We start from the raw sequence: 21987 nt of genomic DNA on the forward strand, positions 1-21987 counted from the left end.
GACAGTGGATATAACAGTTTTCTGCTGTGGTGCTCTTAGCTGTATGTTCAAAATAAAAAGTGGGGTTTTGCAGGGGACGTTTCCAAAGCTTGTAAAAGCCCTCTTCATTACAAGTTGCTCATGGTCAATTATTTATGTGGCACTATGAAAACAAGCTGCGTTTATGGTGCTACGGTATCAGCTGTGTTCTTGAATAAGGCTCAGCTCATGGTAAGGCTCGCTGACTTATTGCTTGCAGTCAGCCACTGACTGACATTCCTTCCCAGCTGCCAGATTTTGTGAGCTGTTGTGCCATTATGGTTTAATGAGCAAACAGCTGACTCCAATCAGAATTGATTTATTGTTGCACCATGCAAGGAAAGGCTTGACATGGATCCTCTGCACGTTGCGTGATTTTTCTTTTCCTTGAAAACTCCCGCCAGACATCCCTTTCATGAGTGGCAGCCAGGCTGTTTTCTGTCTCTGTTATTCTGTATATCACACAACGGTATTCTAGGAATATTTGTTTCATCTGCTGTCTTAGCTTTGACCCAACCACTTCTTGGTACTGGTTTCTCATAATATTGTTTATCTAGGAATATTGTTGCTGTCAGTGTAAGCTGCTCTGGGTAAGTGCATCAGCTAAATGGTTTAATGTATGGACAGATCTATCTCTAACTGCAGCCACACTCTCTCTCTCTCTCTCTCTCTCTCTCTCTCTCTCTCCCTCTACCTCCCCCACCTCCTCTTTTCACCATACAACCGAGTGACAGAACGAGAATACAGGATTCTCTGTACTTTTAACTCCAACTCGCCTCCTCTCTCACAAAGACTTTCCTCGTGACAGCTAAGAGAATGAATGCTTTATTATGCATTAGGAAAAGCGTTTCGCTCCACGGCAGGCTGATTTCCACCCAATTACGGCCGTATCGTCTTCCTGGGTCTTCTCACCTGATAGGGTTATCATGCCAGGGTTGTGTGCTGCCAGGCGCGACTTGGCCATTGATCAGAAGGGTTCTTTTCGTAAACATGTGAAAGATATGGCTCAGGAGAGGAGTGGAGTGGAGTAGAGGTGTAACTCTGTTGTGCCGCTCGTCAGGTGAACATGCATTCAGTGGAGAATTTGACTGTCCTGGTTGTTTTCTTCAGACTGAGCAGGTAGAAACATCCCTGTGATGATCGTGGCTCCTTGTTGAACTCCCATATAACAAAATCTCACATTTTGCTGCCCACTGCCAAAATAAAAGAATTAGCTTCTTGTCTTCACACCAGGGTTTATTTTGGATGTATGATGTGCCAAGTGGTGCCACATAATTATTTGTGACTTAGATTTTTGCCCTGTGATTTACTGAGTGTTTGGGCTGCAAACAAAAAAATCTTTGAGATGATTTTATGTAAATTACAGGTGTCTCTGACTGGCAGACTCTTGGCAATCATCTCCTGCAATGCAGCTTTTAAAAGTTGTTATTAATTTGAAACACAAAGCAGTGGGACTACTCAGAGAGGCTGCTGTCATTGCTCGTGGCAAGAAGTGGAGAGATAAGTGCCTCATATATTTTTAGGTATAAACTACATTGGAGAGCATAATTCATTTGTGTGCATCCATCCTCACTGATGAGACCTGGAGAGCAACCAGGCCTGGTAAGGAGCAGACAAGTGACCGGGGAAGACAACGGCAACTGAAATACCTGGTTTTGCATTTTCTGTTCTGTTTGCTTTGCATGGGACGAATGACGATGAGGAATCATTCCTGCGCGGTTCGCTTTCTCTATCTTTACCTTGCAGCATCCTGATTTTGCTGCGCTGCTCTCAGCATTTCTATAGTGTAATATCTAGGGAATTGTTTTTTGTCCTCCTGCTCTGCTATCTATGCTACATTTGTCGTCTCTCAAAATAGGACAAGCTGCTTCATCTCTGTCCAGCTGAAGCTGTAGTCACATTGGGTTGGTAGACATGAAGTAGCTTACCAGGTGTCATCCATTCCCATTGAGACATGACATGAAAATTTGACAGTGGTGACCTCAGCAACAGGAGTAGCCGTGGGAATTGTTCAGATATGTCAACTGTTTTTTTTTCAATGAGACACATTAGATTTCCAGTGCGGCTCTGGATCCTGTCACTGTTCAGCTCCTCTGTGTAGGTCCAGAGCAGTCCAAACAACAGGATCCAAATCAGTAGTGTTGGTGTTTTCATTTCTAACTTTCATATCCATTTGAAGTTTGTCTCTGCTTTATCTTTTGAATTAGGAAAAGTACATGCAAATCAAACATGTGCAGACAGGTTTGGAGGCTGCCAGGCACAATGTGGCTGTGGATTAGAACTGTTTAAACGCTGCTGTAACGTTAAGCAGGCTCCATACAGGTAGATGATTTAAGTCATTGAAATGTAGTTAATGATACATCCTTCACTGCAGAAGGTGATAGATAATCAATACAGGCAGCACTGAGTCTACAGCAGCGTCACTGCTGATGTGTCATGGTTGAAGCCGTTTCCTTTAAGCGCCTTGATGCTTGTTGGACTGTGACCATGGAAATCATGACATAGTGTTGGCTGGGAGGAGGGGAGGAGGGGGCTGGAGGAAATGAGCGAGAATACCTACGGTAATGGAGTAAATGCAATCACACCGGTCATGTGATGATGTCACACTGGCCATGCCTCTGACAGTGGTCTTTTGTTAGCATTTATTTCTCCTCCCTTCCAGTTTTTTCTCTTTAGTGCTGTGTGTGTGTGTGTGTGTGACCAGGCTGGCAGGCTTATATTTCTTCCCCCTGCTGTAAAACACTGCTCATGTCCAGAGTGTTTGTCTCAATTTATGTTTTTGACTGCTTGTCACTGCACAAATATGACATAACACATGTAGGCTGTAAATAAAGCAGAGAATGAGACTAAAAATAAGCAGCTCATGGAGAAACTGTCTTTTCAATCACAGTTTTTCTACACTGCAGAAAATGTATTTTACGCATGATTGGTAGAGAGAGTTTTGAGACACATGTACATGTCATGGTGTCTTCTGATCAGAACACAAGGCCGTCAAAACTTTACACAGCAGATCAGATGGTTGATTACATGGGCTGTTTAAATTTAGCTCCCCATGTTTTTTTTGTACCAGTCTTTTACCAGGCGACCTCCACGCCTGACTGAGCTTCAATAGTCTGAGGGGTGGGGGAAAGTCTGGTGCATCCTGGCACTATCACGTTTCGTCAAGTTGCGGCTGTCAGAAAGAAAGTGGTGAAGCAGGAGAAACAATAGAAGCTACTTTCAGGTGTGTGGAGTGTTTTTTTCCCGTGTATCACAGACTCGGCACAGTCCCCCTGGGGGCGAGGTGCCCTGGTTTCCCTCACTTGGTAAGAACATCTTAATCCGGACTTTGCTTCAAAAGAGTGTGCGTGTTTTTTTGGGGTCGTGGGATGGCTGGAACCAGTAAATAAAGAAGCAAGGGAACATGGGAAAGAAGGGAAGGTGGTAGTATTTGAATGGATAAGAGAATAATAAAAGGGAGGAAAAAAAGGAGTATAGAGGTAAAGGTGGGAGTAAGAGAGTTTTTTTCCTGTCTGCAGGTCACAGGTCCAGCCAAGCAGGGACTCAGAGCAACATTTTTAACTAATTGTCAAAGATTGTATTAAGATTCAGTGGGAAAATGTCTGTGACCTTGAGTTAATCTGTTACTCCATATCCAATAGTCCAGACAGATACCAGACACCGAAACTTAAACGCTAACAGATACCAAAGGCAGCTTTTTTAAAAGTTTAAGTCTGGTCTAACTGTATCTTGCTCTCTCTGGGCTTATTATTATTTTTTTTTTGATCTTTAGGAAGCCTCAGTGAACATGAACTTTATGCCCATGGCCTCAGCCCCCCCCTTTCCTCTCTTGTTTTAAAAGATGGGCTCGGCTGCATTCCTCGCTGTAATCCTCTCGAACTGGGCCACACCCTGGGCAGAGCAAACGTGGAGGGGAATGTAGGCAGCACAGCAGGAGCTGGTGTTCCCCCAGGGTCATTCACACAGACACAATGAGGCAGTGACTTGAGTTTAACATGGGTCTGCAGTGGATGCGGCACGCTTTGATGAGCCCTTAGGAGACCCCCACCACTACCATTCCTTAGACAGGCCTCCTCGTACACGGGCACATGAACATGTTTGTTTTCCCAGTGCAAACTGTGCCAAATTTCATCTGTTCCATGTGATTTCACCTCCTACAGCCCTCATCCACAGTCTATCTGATCTGAAAAAAGCACCAAGGAGAGGAGGAGATAAGAGAGAAGGAGGAGGAAGTTAGATCCGCTCAGTGTTTAAGTCTCATGACCCAGGCCCAGTTAGTCAGCCAGTCCTGTGTAGTCACTGGAAAGTTTTCATACCAGTAGGAAAAACCACAAAACATTTATTTTGCAGACATGAAAGCATCAAGCAGCAACAAGTGCAAATCCACCTTTGTCATGTGTCGCATTTACGTGCTAGTGTTGTCATTTGGAATCGACTTGTGATGAATATTTACAGAGGTTATTGATGTTACTGCAGACTAACGGTACTGAACTGTGCCGCTGTTGGTTAATTGGGCCACGACTCTGACCCACATCTGTGTGTCGGCGTGTGTGCGGCAGTGAGAGAGTCTGCTGTGATCCCCACATCTCACCGCCCCCCTCTGGGTGTAGCTGCAGACCTGGATGAAGCCAGCTGTAGACACTATTCTTAGAATACTCAAACATAACTGGAAGCGAGCAAAAATGCAGTATTACTGTAGTACTCCTCTTTTTTTGTTGTGTTTCTTGTTCCTTACTTTTAAACTGCTTTATTGAGACTGTGTGAAAACTCATTCACATGAGAGCGTCATTGGTGCAGCAGGTGTTTAGATTTTGTGATGCTACCAAATGTTGTCCTCTGGCAACAATGATTTTGGTGAACAGTTTTGCTCTTGTTGGCAACCAAACTTAAACACCACACGGAGCCAACTGAGAATAGCTGTGCAGTGGTACATTTGAAGGCAGTTTAGTCTCTAATATCGAGTGAAAATATTCCAAGAGGAGCAGCATTTAGCCATTTATCTTTATTAAACCCAAATATCAGGCATTAACTGGCATGTTTACCTGCATTTAGAAATAATTGTTTTTTAAATACATAAATGTGGTACTTTTCCCATACTAATAATATCAAATGAGTCATTTCATGCAGGTCAAAACATGGGTTTAGTTACAGAATATCAGCCCTTTGAATTCAAGCTTTCAGTGTCTTGGTCAGAGACACTGCAGCACTGCTTTGATGATAGTGGGTCTGAACTCTAACACACGTAGGGTGAGCTGCCTACCCGCTACACCACTCCGCTAATATGCAGCCTTGTTTTTATCAAGAAATACGGCTCCAGTTTTGAACTTGCACTCCATCATATCCTCTCTATAAAACAGAAAATGTATGGCACTGCTGTTGTTTAATATCACACTGAATAGTAGGTGTTTGTCACCCAATGAGCCGCCTGCAACATGATGAGACTGAGCACTGAAAATCTGCCCATCTGCTGTACCAGTGTCTCACCTGGTCTCAGTCCACCCACTACCTCTGAGTCATCCTTTTTTCCATCTCGCTCTGCTGCCCACAGTGCTAGTGTGCTAGTGATAAAGTACAAGATTCGCTGCATTTTTTTCCCTCCCTGTAAAAAAAAAAAAAACAGCAACTTAAATCAGTGCTGCAGAATCAATGCCATCCTCACATTTGGTGATTTCAAAGCCAGCTGGACTCAAACTCCCTTACTGCTGCAGTAGTCGTTGCTGTTGTGAGCACCTCTGCGGTAAAGCTGAAGGCAGATCTATGGCAAGCCAGGCAGGAGGCTTGCTGTGTGCTTGACCTTTAGTATTGGTCTCATTAATTATTGATACGCAGTTTCATCATCACTCATCGGAGACAGACTCAGGTTGTTCTAATCTAATTTCTACTGAGAGTAGCATTTATTTGTCTGCTTTGTTCAGCCGAATCCACCTTTTTGGAAAATCAATAGCTTCGGCCTTGTGTGTGTTTTTTTTTTCCTGGAAGGCCAACTGCTTGCCACGGTACGTTCCTTCTATTTTCAGTATAGAGTAGCATATGGCGTTTGCTGTGGCCCGTATTAAACATAAAAATGACTGCCCCCCCAGGCTTCTTTTAGTTCTACTCCCATTATAAAATGGACAAACTTACAAAGACACACAGCTCAAGATGCTCCGTAATTCCCATCCAGCCACCCCCAGCTTGTATACACACACACACACACACACACACACACACACACACACACACCTAGGGAGCTACAAACAGTTAGACAGACAGGCCCAGCTGTCTCCCAGGGGCCAGCCTTTATAATGAGACAGAGATCTTCTTAATTGGCTCCATCTAATGAGGCAACAGAAATGCAATCTTTAGGGGCCCTACACCAGAATGGGTTCCCTCCACTTTTGTGTCTAAATGACTATTGGTCTGTGTCAAACAGGCTGTTGTGAACCAGGCTTAGCATGACATCCCAATCCCATGTGAAGACGTGTCAGTGTGGAAAATGTCTAAGACTGTATGTTGGTGTGTCACCATCAGAATTATTCTGTGTTAATAACGTGAAGAATACAAACTGCACTGACAGTGATTGACATGGGCTTGCCTTGTAAAAAGCATGTTGAAGTGATAATGGAGTGTGCACTGTGTGAACTCTCTCTTTCTCCTGGAAGTGTTCTGACTCATATCCTATTCAGGCTTGACGAGTGGCAGCGATGGACTGTGCTGTAAAAGTGGAACCCGCCATAATTCCTAGTGAAACGCTCCCTGTGCTTTCTGCTGAGCTGCAGGTACCGATGAGCCGAATGGAGACCACCGTCTCAGAAATAGCACTTAAACACCGGTGCTTTCTTCCTGCGCAGCAGCTTTAAATTCTGATCTACACCCTCACCGTACACGTAATGAAGAGGCATTCATTTACCTCATTAGATTATGGAGAAGGACCGAATCACTGGCGTGCGTCTCTGTCTGGTCTAAAATGGCTGATTACCCAAAACAATACTACTGCTGCAGTCAGTGCCGTGAGGTTATAGAAAATTTATTCCAGTCTAACTTTCCTCAGAAACATCAGGCGTAATAGGCTAAAGTGTAGCTGCTCCAAATTGGAGTAATTTGATAGAGCTTGCGTGGATGAAAGTCTTGGAGTCTGTGTAAATGGTCCTTGTATTAGTGAATGAAAGGCTTACAGCTGTCTGGATAGAGGGAAAGCTGGGTATTGTTGTAAATGTTTTCATACCAATACACGCTCTGTTAATTCAGATTTGATAATGGTTCTTAAATGATGCGCTATTGATGCCTCTTTTGTTTAGCTGAGCTCGGTATAAATTCCCACAATAATTATAAAATTGGATGTCTATTATTAAAGGATACTTGGGTCTTATTTGCATAGTTTTGGCCACTGGAATTAATAACATTGTGTTCACCAAGTTTATTTTTGAGATCTGGGAACATGGTAATGTGTACTATTCTGGTAGGGACAGTTTTTAATACCCGGTCCTAGCTAGGGGTATTATTTGTGTCACACCCTTTCCCCTACCACACAGGGTGGCCATACCATAAAGGTCAACTTTAGGTCACAGCAGCATATCTGTGCCTCTGTGTGTGTGTGTGTGTGTGTGTGTGTGTATGTGTGTGTGTGTGTGTTTTGGCCGACAGGGGGGCCATGCAAAGTTCATGGACGAAAGTGAGATGGCCAATTTCACACCCAGCAGATGCCTGCACCAGTGACCCGCGGCGACAGGTGGGGGACACTAATTGGCAGCGTGCACCGTCACAGAGTAGGGTGAACCCATGGTGGGTGAGGGAATGAAGAGGAGAGGGGGAGGGGGGTGAGGAGGATGAGAGGGAAAGAGAAGTGGTACCAGCGGGGGGCATAAATTGGCACCACATTTTCTGTTGCAAATCATTAAAACATATATGGTAGAAGAGCTTCAGGTTTAATGATTGCGTGGCTCAAGCACGGCTCAGGCACACACCATACTGGTAGCAATTTATTCTTGCTTTCTTTTTACCAAAAAAAAAAAAAAGAAAAGGTATTTCATGGTTGATAAACAAACAAGTGTTGCCTCTGAGAAGTGCTCTCTAATCCTGTTCTGTTTGCATTACCATCGCTCTGACTGGGATTCAGTCTGCCTCTCGCTCTCTTTTTGACTCATTCACTCCACAGGGCCGAGGCTTACCTTGGAGAAAACAGGAGAAGGAACAGGTGATGACATGGGTGAATAGTGTGATCAATATTTTTACCTGCTTCAGACAATTTAAAGATTAAAACGCTCCCTGTAGCTCAAAGGCTGTTTGAGTCACTGTACCCCAGTTTATTGATCTCACCTCTTTGACCAAAGGGCGCTTATTACTTTAACCAGGTGTAAGCACTCGTTCAGCGCTCTCTACCTCAGTGTTCTCCACCTTATGAGGACTGTTTTCATCATCTCCATGTGGGCTTAGAGTCTCTTCAGCCCACGGGAGAGAGCATCCTCCGAGGCCTCATCATCACAACCAACAAACAACATGCCGATCCAGGCGATGCACCTTATTCCCCTGTGGGTGCATATAGCATAAGGAAATTGCACAAGCCTGTTTGAAAACTGTAGACATTTGTGCATTTCTCCTTTCCCAGTTATTACCACGTTTTTGCAGTATCCTGATTATTGATCTACACTCTATAAGAAACCAGCATACTGTGATATAAATAACTTATTTTTGGCCCTGATCTCTTTGAGTTGATGTATGACTTCTCTCTCTCATTATGTGTACGAGGATATGAATAACTGTGATTCATAATATCTTGAAAATGATCAAAGATGCAAGATAAGATTTCTAACTGGAATACTAGTGAGCTTGTAATGTCTTCCTTGAGTAACTCTCCAGTTCTCTGTCGTTTGAATTATAAACCTGGATCTCACAACTTTTTTTCCTTTTTTGTCAGCACCCAAAGCTTTAATCTCCAAACTGGAGAGTAAGCAACCATACAACATTTCTGCCCCATCTGCTGAGTGTGTTAGAAAGAGGCTTTGATGAATAGATCTGCTCTCTCCCTTCCATCTCATTATCCTCCTTTATCTGTTTTATGGATTTACACAACTCCTCAACACGCTCTGACATGCGGTCGATCGTGTCAGCGGGGCAAAGAAGATGTAGGCTAGCCATTTTTGTTTTCTCGCATTGTTTGTTTTAACTTCTCTCATTAGAATTTGTAGTGGATCTGTGTTATTTTTGGAATGCTGCAGAGTAGCAGCGGCTTTGATCGCTAGAGAGTGATTGAAATTGAGGTAACTGTTAACAAATGTAAAATTAGGAAATTAAAGTAAAGCCCACTGGCTTTCTGTTGTTTCCTCTTGGGGCTGTGACACAGTTCTTTTCAAACTGGGGCATCAACATCATGTAACCTATTTCTATGAAATCTTCCACCGCTACGGCCGGTTGGAGTTGGCTATAGGACTGCTGTCATACCACTGTAAAGCTGACAAGATCTATCTTCTCAGCATAGGGAAATGACAGCTTGTCGAAAGCAGGCTAATGCCTCAGTCTTTTAGCTATGACTCACCTATCAACAGACTGAGAGGTGGCATTGTCATAGCGGAGCCTTTCTTCAGGCTGCGTATTTGTAGAAGTGTGGGAAACCGACACAGTTGCTTCACTTCAAATTTGCTGTACGCATGTGGCATGAGTGTTTATGTGTGTTCCTGTCAGCTGCCCGTGTCCCTCCATGCGTTTATGTGGATGTGTGTACGTGTGTGTGTGTGTGTGTGCAGATTAGAGGAGCTCTGGAGGGTGGGTTTCATGTCTCAGCAGGTCACAGATGATCAGATTAACTGGAGCAGGGCTCCAGCCTCCAGCTGGATTAGCAGCGGGGACCTGGACTCTGCAGGTGCCCCACAGCAGAGCCACTGCTGCAGCACTTTGACCGTCACCTCCCCAAAAACCATTCACAGCAGTGAAACATGCACATCCACACTGGTTAGTTATCACAGCCATCACCTGAATGCTGATAACCTTAATTTGTGGCTGGTGCTTTTAAATTGCCTTCCCTGTTTTTTCTACTGCACGACTGCATGAAAGCTCCTTTGTTGAAATCCGTCAACTGCTGTGACAGATGAACAAAAAGTTGTTTCATAACCTGTATGAAGAATATATCACAGCTCTTAAAAGAGTATTGTCTATACCCTGCAGACATTTTGGATGCAGTAGTACAGAAAACCACCTTACAGAGCTTAATGAAGACCCTCTGTACTGATTGAAGTGGACTCTGTCATGTTTTTGAAATGTTAAAATGACGTTAGTTAAAACAAGATAAATAGACACATTCATTTCTTCATATACTTGGGTGTTGGACACATGATCAGCACTTTGTTACACATCTCACGTGGAGGTGGGAGTGTTTGCTTTTGCAGTCTGTGGGAGAAAGATTCATGGGATCTATGTGTTCCCAGACAGACAAACAAGGGAAAAAAAACAACATTTTTCACTTCACCTTTATTCCACTCTCCCCCTGTCGGTGTGCATCTCTTCCTGGCTCTCCCACCTCTCTCTCTCCTTGGGTAATCTCAGGCGTGTCAGCAGCAGTACTACTCCTCCATCTGTGGGATTACAGCTGGTGAAACAAAGGCACTTAATTACTGCTGAGGCAACACAGTCTTAGGTGTGTGTGTGTGTGTGTGTGTGTGAAAAAGGAAAGGACACTATGGTTTCCAATTTACCTGGTCTCTGTCCTTTGCACTGAGGGTATTTTCTTTTTTTTTTTCTTTTTTTTTAATTCACTCACATTATTGTTAACTGTACTGTAGTCTAATAGGATTGGCCAAATACACTTGATCACAGCATAATCAGAGCTGACAAGGAGATGGGAGCTGGCATACCTCAGCAGTTTTACATTTAAATGACTTGTTCTTATCCCACCGTTTGCCATTGATTCCTGTTTTCCATTACCAGCCCAAATGTAAGCAAAAAGCCTTTGGCTATCATTTCATAATGGATTTTCAGTGTTTCCTGGTGTCCTGGAGCCTTGCAGCTTCAAACAGATCCATTAGTCGAAACGGATCCATTAGAGCCCAAAAACAAAACAGGATCCTTAAGAGGAAGCATTCTCCGTGTTTGAGGATGAAGGGAAGCCCTGTCCATGTGCATCCATCGCCTCGCTACTCTACCGGGTGCTGGGATCATTGGGTCGGCTTTTTTTCGGTCTTCTGAGCACTGGAGTGCCTGTCCTGTTGGCGTCTCATAGCTGGGGGCTTTCACCAAAGTGGTTTCCTTATGACCTGCTATAGGCTGACCCATAGCCAGCTGTTAGTGCACCTGGAAAACAGATTCTTTTGGAGTAAACTGAGAAAGGAGAGAAAGAAAGGCAGACATTATGAACAGGAGGACCAGTTCTTTCTAACAGTGACCTTCTATGGAAATGTGCAGCATGTGAGTTTGGGGTTAAAACAAAAAGGTTAAGATCCAACAAAACAAGGAAAAGGCAGTTTTTCAGTTTCATCTTCTGGAAATGTGGAGGTAAGGAATAACTTCCTGGAAATGATGACTCCAGGATCAGCTCCAGTGGTTATTTGGATATTTATAGCCACAAATATCTGTAAACAAAGCACCCAGCTAAAGGGTGAGCATGAGCCATGCATATTCCTCAGCAATGCAAATGACATAATGTCATTAATGGCAGGATGTAAATGCCACACAGCGAGGACAAGGCAGTGAGGGAGTATGAGGGAACATGGAAAGACAAGGAGAATGAGTGAGCACCAACCCCCCCCACCTTCTTCACCGGTCAGTGGGGATACAACAGGTTCTTCAGCTATGCTCTAAGGGGATTACACATATCACAGGCTTCATGTCAGAAAAATTAGTGTCAGTTTCTCACAGCGGCCCTCCTCCTGTCGCGCTGAGAAGGACAATCGGATAAACGGGGGGGAAGGAGACTTTGTTACAGTTTCTCTGGAGGGCACAGCCATCCAAAAACCAGATGCTTTGGGATGTGCTGTCCCAGCAAAATTCAAGCAGTACAGACAAGACCTGCAGTAGTTGCCGGTGTGTTTATTCTATTCTCTCAGATTTGGACCAGCTACACTTGTAGTCACTATTCCATTTCTCTGACCTTTAGCGCTGCTTCCAAAGCCCAGCTGGTGCAGTCAGCCGTCACAAGGAGCCGCTGCACCGTGTGGTGCTGACTCGACACCTTCTAAGATGTTTCTCCCATGATCTTCCTCCCTGATTGGTTTTTCTGGGTTGCAGTCTGCCAATACTGCCACTGATCACGTCACTGATCGCTGTGCAAGCACTAGAAAGGCATCACCGGGGCTCAGATATGTGAAGCCTACCCGGCGCCTCTGTGCTGCTGAAGGAAAGGGGGCTTAATGGAGAAACCCGTGCACACACACATCCCAGATTCCCTAGGTTCAGCACGACGTAATTCATCGATATTGTTTCTTGGGGTGAAGTGTTGATGTGGGAAAGGAAAGCAATGGCTCATTTCGAGTGTATCCATCTTGGATAAGCACCCGGGCACTAGCTTCCCTATTAAGGGCGATTGGAACCACAGGGGTGTAATAAAAAGGCGCTCTTCCAGTCGCCTTTACGACGACATTTACAGCTCTTCTGTCGACTGCAGCCTATAGGCAGCCGCTCTCTGTCTCCAGCAGGCCTGAGGATAGAGCGCCCATTGAGGGCAAAATGCAAATGTTACAGTGGTGAACGGAGGGGCCCACAACTGAAGCGCTATTCTGCCGAGGGGGTGGAAGACTGGCTCTCTGTGTCTGTGCCACCCACAGACACACAACAGTCATTACTCTGACCATTCAGCCGGGCTGATGAAGGAGGTGGGGGGTCGGGAAAAGGGTTTCTGTCACTGATGAAGCTGGCAGGGTAAAGCCCAGGCAGGGGAAGCTAATGCCAGTTATACATGGACCGTTTGGGCCAGTGTTCCCTGTGAAGTTATTTTACCTTATGGAGGGTGGGGCTAATTATGTTCCTCAGACTCAGGGCCAGTTCCAGGACGGGCTGTAGTTTCAGTGTATTGACTGTCTCGCTGTAATCGCAGTAGTAATTGTCATAGGAAATGCAGGAGCGGTGCTTTGGAAGGAGGCAGATTTTTCTTGCTTTAAGGGTAATAGCACAGCTGTGGGGGGGCAACAGTAGTAAATAAATTTAACATTAGCACTGAATCAGGCACTCACAGGGTACAGCTGACTCACAAGAGCGTCAGATACTCCTTGTCCATCTGTGTCTGGTTACCATTATAAGCATATTCATTCTTAAGATGACGTCTGTTGACAGTGGAAAGACATCCAGACGTCCAAAGCTGACCCTGAAGATTAGATGAGAACAAAATTACAGCAAAGTAATGTATATGATCAGAGGATGTTTTCCCTGGCAGTGTTTCTCTGTCTGTTTAGTTCTGCCTCTGCGTTTCTGTGGGCCATAGCTGGAGTGTTGCAGTGCGATAGTTCTGTTGTGTTTGGGGCATGAGAAATGTTGTACCCTCCTCAGCAACCTGTCACTTTGTTTGGGTGAGTTGTGTTTTTTTGTGTTCTCATGCCTGTGTGTTTACTGCAGTAAATGTTTGACTGGTTTTTTGTTTCCCTTTGCTAAAGTTTTGTTGATCTGAACATTGCGTGCCTGAGTCTGATTTGGAGATTGATCGGTGAAACGCTGACAAAAATAAATTGTCCTTCCTTTTGTTTCCATAGCAAATAGTTTTAGCAAATGTTTTCTTCCAGAAAAGACTTCAGACATAATTACTGGGCTCCAATTACAAGAACTTAAAACAATTGAAGGAGTCTCAGTGGGTGAGGTGAGTGTAATCCTAATCTGTTTATGAAATTAGCTGCCTTTATTCCCTTCCATCTGGATCAGCCCTAATGTGGAACACATCTTTATTGACATTACTACTATATGGAAACTTGGCAAATAATAAATGGTATCTTGTAGGCGGTGGCTATGAGGATTGGAAGAACGTGCCAGCACTAATGTCTCATTTTATAAGCTTTTGGACGGAGGATCTGTGTCAAGTGAAACCACAGATAATTCGTCTTTGATCTTTCCTTAACTGTCATTTGTTTTTCAGGGCAACGCAACAAGATAATTATCCAATCTGAATCAAAGCAGGTATTAGTGTAAAGCAAAGCATGGATCATAGCATTTCATACACACAAGGGCAACGGTGCAGCCTACAATGAGAGGTTGCCATGTGAGCGACCCTGCTGAAAGGTATAATTTCACCGTGTAGCTATGGCTACACACACCGGCGGCTGGTGCGTGAATCACAGAGGTGCCTTGGTGCTTTCAAAGATCCTTTTCATAGACGGCTGCTCGGAGGCAATGCCCGCAATGAATGGATTTCTGCTCTGCTCCGAGTGGGTGGCATAGACAGAAGACACAGTGCACTCTCTGCATGTGTGTGTGTCTATTCTGTGTGGGTGTTTGTGTGTGTGTGTGTGTCTGCCACCCTCTCAGAAAGATAGAGGTCTGAAACCAGATGATGGCACAGGATTGTCATCAGCCACTCATGCTGCTTTTTAGCACTGTCACTGTTGCGTCAGTGGACCACCTCACTGCTTAAACCATGAGCCATAAACACGCCTCTTTTTTTATATGTGATGCTGTGCTGCGTCTCCTCAAAGCTTACCTCATCTTATGTGCGCTGAATCCACAAGTGTGGCAGGGAAACGTTATCTCAAACTGCAGCCCAGACCCTTTAGAGATATATATATAAAGAATATGGGCCAATTTATCAATATCAGAATTTCTTCTGTATTGGTATCGGCCCAAAAAATACAGGCCCTGATGTATAGCCATCATGATGCAGTTCTTGCTTGTAGTTGGCCTTACCATGTTTTATTACGCCTGGTGTTACATTAACACTTCCCTGAGTTTAATGAATGCATCATTATTTGTGTGTGTGAGGGTGTATGTGTTTTTTTTTAACAGCATTGTTATTTGATGACAGCTGTGAATGCCTGAAATGTCTTTTCCAGGATAGGATTATCCCAGAATATAGCCTGACCTCATATCTCCACCCTGAACTGAGCTGAAATTCTTCTAAATGAACTGATCTCCTCTTTTGTGAGCATGTTTTAACACCTCCTGAGGATATCAGACGTTTAGGTGTCCTTTCGACATATAAATAACAAATCCATATCCTATTCACGATTACACAGAGACTTTGAGGAGTCTGATGTAGTAAAAGACAGTGTGAATAACACTGAATGAACAGAATGTGACACTTGTAAATGTTTAATGTTTTGCCTTAAAATGCATCTGTCAGAATAAACAGTCCAGATTGTATTAAATAGCATATTCATGCTCTTTACCTTCGTGTCTGAGGTGGAGGCCGTGCTTCCAAGATGGTGCCCATTCATTTTACTGAAAGTTGCTCACAATGCCTGTGCTTTTCCTGTGGGCTTTGTAGCGGTACACCCACACCCATGCTGAAAATTCTGACTGCAGTATCAGCTCTAATCATCACACAGAGTAACATGCTACCATTTCGGCCTTAAATAGCATTGTAGCTATGTGGCCATGGGTGGAGGTGGATGTTTTTCTTCTTCTTCACTGGTCCAGACATATTGTATGTGACCTTTCAAGGTAATTCAATTTACTGCAAATAGTGAATGTTTATATAATTGAATGCTTCAGTGAATTTTTTCACAGTTTTTAAATAGTGTTGGAATTTCCATTACCATAACAGCTCTGGAGAAGGTACTTCGTTTGTGTGCTGCCTCCACCTCCAGACTAGACACAAAGGAAGACCGAAGACAAACCTAATTTATGCGAAGACCAGGCACAGTGCTGTGATAGATCATGAATACATCAGCGCGAAAAGGCTCTCAAACAAAGTTTGACAGGATAAAAGGAGGTTTCACGAGTCCAAGGCCTGCACTTAGTGCGACAGCGCTCGTGCGTTATGACTCTCCCAAGTAGCTTCGCCACCATTTACCTCATCACTTTAAATGGGGAATAATGATGAGCAATTGCAAAAAGCATGTGTCACTCACATGCCGGGGAGGTAATGGCTTCACTCTAAGTCACTGACAGAGTGAGTGGTCTGTGGTGTGTGTTTGCACGTGTGGCTGTGTGCATGCACCTTTATTTGCGCCCGTCTGTGTCTGTGATCTCTGTGGGGCGCGATGGCGGTGCTGTGCTTCCCCGCAGACTCAGTTTGGGATGCCGTCCAGAGCGCAGCTTCAGCACCAGCTCCCTCTCCGACACACACAGAGTCACACCCGCCCACACAGCTTCTACTGCACACACACACACACAGTTACACCTGCCTACGCATTCTCTGTCTCTCATGGACACAGCTACTCAAGACACACAGATAGCAGACACGCACATACACACGCCTTTTGCCAGTGTCGGTGGCAGTGCATAAAGCTCCAATTAGTTTTGACACCTCTGAGGTTTTTGGTTGCGGAGTTCAGTGCTAACATTATTCCTCTGGTCTGGGCAGGGCCTAACAGATCTGTGAGCGCGTTTGTGTGCAACAGTGTGTATATCTGCGTGCATGTATGCGTGTGCTGGCGTGTGTGTGGGCGATGCTTGTTGTGGTCGTGCGATTTAGTATGCATGCAGTATGTGTGGGCAGGTGTGATTTTGTGCATGTGAACCGTGAAGGAGGGGAGGGGGAGGGGGAGGGGGTATGAGTGGCTCTCTGCGGTGCTAACAGCAGGGTGTGGAGGTCAGTCCTGTCTGACTCATGACTCTGCTGCTCCAGGGTCTCTGTGAATGTCTAACCCGTTATCTGATACTTGTGATCGTATGTGTCTCACACGGGAAACACCCAAATTCATATCTCTGTGTTTTGTTTAATGTGAAAACAACAATTGCAAAGAAGCCAATAGTGTCTACAGGCTTATTATCCTTTGCTTTAAATCAGTTGAAAGAAAAGTAATTGTGACAATACCAACAGTGATTTTGATGCTCTGTGGGGTGTCTCTAATATCTGTCAGGGAGAAAATGATTGCTAGGTTTTATTAGTTTTTCCTTTGATGAGACTTGAAGATTATTGGTTATTTACACTGGGAGCGAGGCTTATACCTTGAGCTGTGCTTGATTAAAAGTTATTCTCCGTTTGCCTGCCCACTTAACGTGGAAAAGCAAAGCTCTCAGTGTGGCTGCATAGAGCCGAACAGGTTGAGTAGCTACTTCAAATCCCTGTAGTATGGTGACTTACACTCTGGGCTTTCAAGCTTTTGTGTTAACATAAATAATCCATATAACACAAGCTTTTGTTCATTTGCATCATGACCCATGGGATGTGTTCCAGTTATGTGTTATACTAAGAAAAGTATGAGAATAAGAAATATTATTTTAGTGAATTTTTTTTCACAGTCATATCAGGTCACTGATATATGATAAATGTCATTTGTTCTGTTAAATTCAGGACTTAGCCATAGCCAATCACTTTGTGGACACGAGGCAGAGTTGTCATATTTCCTTATAAGAGGAAATTAGAGAAATGACTGTGCAGCAGTGTTAATCAGGCCACGGTGCTGTGGCTCTCCTGTGTCATGGAGTTACGGGGTGTTTGGGCCTCCTCATGCCAGACTGATTCTAATTTAGCTTCACTTCCCTCTGCCCTCTTTTCACATTCACCAAGACGTGCCATGTCATGCCGGCCATGTTGTGCCCTCTCCTCCTGTCCTCTTGGCCTTTTCCTGTTATCTCCCTCCGTACTAATTCATATCAATCCACTCTGCCCACATCTTTTCCAGCGCTCCTCTCCTTACCTTTACTTTCCATCTTCCCCACAGCACCAGTCTCTTTTCCCACTACTGTATTCTGCCCTTCACTTTGTCACCCCCTCCTGACCTCTCTCCTCTCTTCCACCCACTCTCCTCGCAATAAGCTCTGCAGAGAGGATCCATATTGGATTATTGTGTTTGCCATTAGCCTCTGGGTTGACAGTGTAATTGCCTTCATCCACCAGGGTCTCAGTACGTCTGACCCCACTAACCCTGCATTTGCATTTCCACTGAGAATACCGGATGATCCGTCCATCAAAAAGCTACAGAGGTTTAGTCACGATGGCTAGAGAGCTAGAATCAGAGCTAGTGCCCCGGCCTTCGTCTGCCGTTACCTTCCTCATGTCCATGTCTGCGCTGAATACTGGCTTGTCAGCGTGTCCACGGTGCAGGCGGGACCAAGACGGTTAACAATCTAGCAAGTCAGAAACTGATAATCATCTTTCATAACAATGTTTCTACTCAGAGCCGAAAGCTACCCCCACTGCCCCCACTGGATAGGCATTCCTCAATGCACAGCTCTCATAATTTTATATGTTTCACGCTCTGTGTATGAATATGTATGTTGCCTTCAAGCACTTGATGTTTTGGAGTCTGTGTTAAAATCATTGCCCACATATCTGCCACGTCCTCGGGCAGACGCACAACCTGTTCGCAGTCAGGTTTATTATCAAAAGATTGCAGCCTTTCAGCTCATTCTGTTGATCAGAGACTTCAAGTTTTCAGACAAGACTGTTAATGATCTTGTTTGTGTCTCTCTCTCCCTCTCCTTCCTGTTGTCCTCGCTCAGGGCCGTTGCACGCGAGAGAACTGCAAATACCTCCACCCACCCGCTCACCTGAAGACCCAGCTGGAGATCAACGGGAGAAACAACCTGATCCAGCAGAAGACAGCGGCCGCCATGTTGGCTCAGCAGATGCAGTTCATGATCCCCGGCACCACCATGCAGCCTGTGGTTAGTGCTGGTGGCGTGACTCACTCTGAAAATAGCAGTGTTGTTGTGCTTCACTGTAAAAAGTTTGTTCCAGTTAAAATACAATCAAATGAAGTTGCATCAGTTTAAGTGAAGTCAAGATTTAGTTACCGTCCATGCCTGTGTAATTTCTCAGTGTCACTAGCTTTAACTTACCAGCAGGGCATGGTTCACTGAGATAATATGAGAAGTCCAAACACATTTTAGGCAAGCTCTGGGAGCTACTCGGCAGTCCACGGTACACTGTGGTTGCGCTGGGCAGTTGCCAGGTGTGAACATGTTTAACTGCGTCAATGTAAACCTAGGCGCAGCCGAAAAAAGAATATGCATGCTCAGCAGAATCTCACATAGAGGATACATAGACGTTAAAAAAAAACTCTTCTCTTGTTTCTACCCTCACTTCCTTCCCTCTGTCTCACCCACCACTCTGCACAGCTGCACCCTCCACTCGTTTGTTTCTGGTGTCTCCTTCTCTCCTCCTGTTCCATCTCTTCCTGCCTTTCACCCTCCACTTCCCACTGTCCCTCAGTAATTTTAAAGAACAGTCATGACAACATTAGAGGAGCTGTTAGAATAAACGCTCGTGAACTGTCTTTTCTCTCCATCTGCAGCAGACGTTTCCAGTCAGCCAGGGCCTGGGCTCCAGTGCAGGTTTGAGCTACACACCCTACCTGACTCCCATGTCCCACAGCATGGGCCTGGTGCCCACAGACATCCTGCCCAGCACCCCCGTTATTGTCCCCGGCAGCCCTCCTGTCTCCATGACCGCCGGCTCTTCCTCCAGCCAGAAACTGCTGCGTACGGACAAGCTGGAGGTGACCCACCCAATCACAGTCCTCCCTCCTCCCTCTCAGACAAGACGAGCGTGTCAGCCAATCATAGCTAATGTTCTCGTTGAGGTCGTGAAGTATAATTATGGTAACATCTTACTGTGATTATGGGTGTGAAAGAGATGCAATAGATACGTGGAGCCAATGAGTATAATTTATAACTCCAGAGTATTTACAAGGTAATCTCACGGGCATTATAGTTTTTACACAACAGTTACAAATACATGTGTCGTGTCTGAAAAGATGTATGCATCCAGCTCTGCGCATTGTAACCGCAGTAGCTGTTTGTGGAGCCTGATATCTAAGTTTTGCCTGTAGCTGTATGATTTGTTCATTTTGGACTGAGAGCAGAAAGGTGCTCGTGACTTTGTTTTCAGAAAAGAAAACAAATTAGGATTCGTACAAGATCGCTCCATGCCTCTGCCTTACCCCTCAGCACGAGTCAAGGAACATCTGATTGCGTTATCCCTTGCAGAAATAATTAAGGCTCGTATCAGAAAAATGATGTGATGAAATGATAGTGTGAGTTTACAGTGATTTAAATGGGGATTTGCTCAACAAAATCTAGTACTTGGCCAGACATTCACATTTAGACTGGGACAATTACTTCAACCACCTCCATCTGCCCCCTGGCAAACTGCTCTGAATGGGAATAGCTTGGTGACGGGGAAATAGTGCAAAAGGGGAATTTTTTTTTCCCACTACATTTATAAAGATAAACAATAATCTCCCTAAGACCTGGAGGTGATGCGTAGGTGTGTGTCTGTATGTGTTTTTCTCTGGGAGTGCTATCACTTAGCAACTGAATGAAGTTGGCTCTAATGAAACAGTATCCCTCTGAGACACGTATACACTCCCACACAGAGCCAGCATGTGTGTTCACACGTGTGTGTGTGTGTGCACCATCGTTTTTACATATGTGTGTGCGTGTGCTTTAATGCTGCATGTGAACGTGTGTGTGTACATGTGTACCCTCTGTGTGTCTCAGTCCCAGAGTGCGAGTCAGAAGCAGATCCCCCTGTGATTCTGCTCAGGCCTCTGAACAGTTGAACACTGACTGGTTCAGTGATTCCACAATCATTTGGGTCTGACACACATTGTAGGTTTGTTACATGATGTTGAAGCTTTTTCATTCCAAGTCCAATTTAGATGAATTTCCAGTCTGTTTAAAAAAAAACAAAAACAGTAGGTACCATTTTTATGCAGATGAAAAGTTTCACATATGTCACACGAGAAAAGTTTTGCAGCAGAATAAAGTGAAACCTTTGAACGTGCGTCCCTTCTCAGAACAGCAGCATACATATGGACAGAGACTGAAAACATACCAGATGTCCACGCAGTATTTCACAGGTTGACATGCGTTGTCTGTTTAGTGGTGAACCTGCTGTCTTGCTTGTCATGCTGCTCCTTTTACTCACACGTAACGTGAACAGCAGCAATGAAAATTAATCAGAATTTGTTTCATGGTCTTTCACACACAAAAGAACAATGTAGAAATTTAAAAAATATAATGTGATGACAGTTCCTGTTGAATACAGTGATTCTGATTAATGCTGCTTTCTGACAGGCGTTGAAAGCTCAAGCATTCACAGTTTGTATGTTTGTGTGTGTATCTCTTTGTTTTCTGTGTGTGTGTCTGTGTGTGCCTGTCCACCTGACTCTCCTGCTCCCAGGTTTGCCGCGAGTTCCAGCGGGGCAACTGCGCTCGCGGCGAGACCGACTGCCGCTTCGCTCACCCGAGCGACAGCCCCATGATCGACACCAGCGACAACACGGTCACCGTCTGCATGGACTACATCAAGAGCCGCTGCTCTCGCGAGAAGTGCAAGTACTTCCACCCCCCGGCCCACCTGCAGGCCAAGATTAAGGCCGCCCAACACCAGGCCAACCAGACAGCTGTGGCTGCGCAAGCCGCTGCCACAGCTGCAGCCATGGTGAGAGCACAGCACTACAGCCTACCCAGTGTACTTTGTGCCTGCACAGTGGTAGAGCAGGACACGCACATACACTTGTCCTTGTAGAGCTTGTAAGGTCTGGATGGGACAATAAAGCCATTTTATAGCACCTATATACAGTATACCTTTAAACTGCCAATAAGAGCTTAGCCTTTTATGATAATATCGGGGGAGGTTTTCATAGGGCATCAAATAAACAAGTTATTATCTGAGGTTTTACAGTTGTGGAAGAACAAGTAAACACAATATGTACAATATTATTCACACTTAAAATAAAATTCATATTAGCACAGGGTTTCTGGTACAAAGCTGCTGTGCCTAGGCAGGGCTACCTGACTTTATACAAAGCACAGATTATTTAAACAGGAGGATCAAACATAACCAAACACCTTCTATGACACACAATATCATTTCCTGTTTTTTGGAATTAGGGTAAGTTGTTTGTTTTTTGTTTTTTTTTGTTTGTGATCATCTTTTGGGCAAGTTTATACCAGTTAAACTACACATAA

General features: G+C 44.6%; 1 protein-coding gene across 16 annotated transcripts in view; it reads left to right on the forward strand.

Annotated features, from left to right (window-relative positions):
* Positions 1–21987, forward strand: part of mbnl2 (muscleblind-like splicing regulator 2) — a 47308-nt gene that overhangs the window by 11519 nt on the left and 13802 nt on the right. For 15 of the 16 annotated variants that reach the window (XM_041032762.1, XM_041032759.1, XM_041032761.1 and 12 more), the window contains 3 exons: positions 18511–18675; positions 19305–19508; positions 21197–21457. In XM_041032762.1, coding sequence (XP_040888696.1) covers positions 18511–18675; positions 19305–19508; positions 21197–21457 — 630 coding nt within the window. The remainder of the gene's footprint in view (positions 1–18510; positions 18676–19304; positions 19509–21196; positions 21458–21987) is intronic. The other variant, XM_041032765.1, reaches the window with a different exon arrangement.

This window comes from Toxotes jaculatrix, chromosome 24 (assembly GCF_017976425.1).
Source record: "Toxotes jaculatrix isolate fToxJac2 chromosome 24, fToxJac2.pri, whole genome shotgun sequence".
Taxonomy (NCBI): Eukaryota; Metazoa; Chordata; class Actinopteri; family Toxotidae; genus Toxotes; species Toxotes jaculatrix.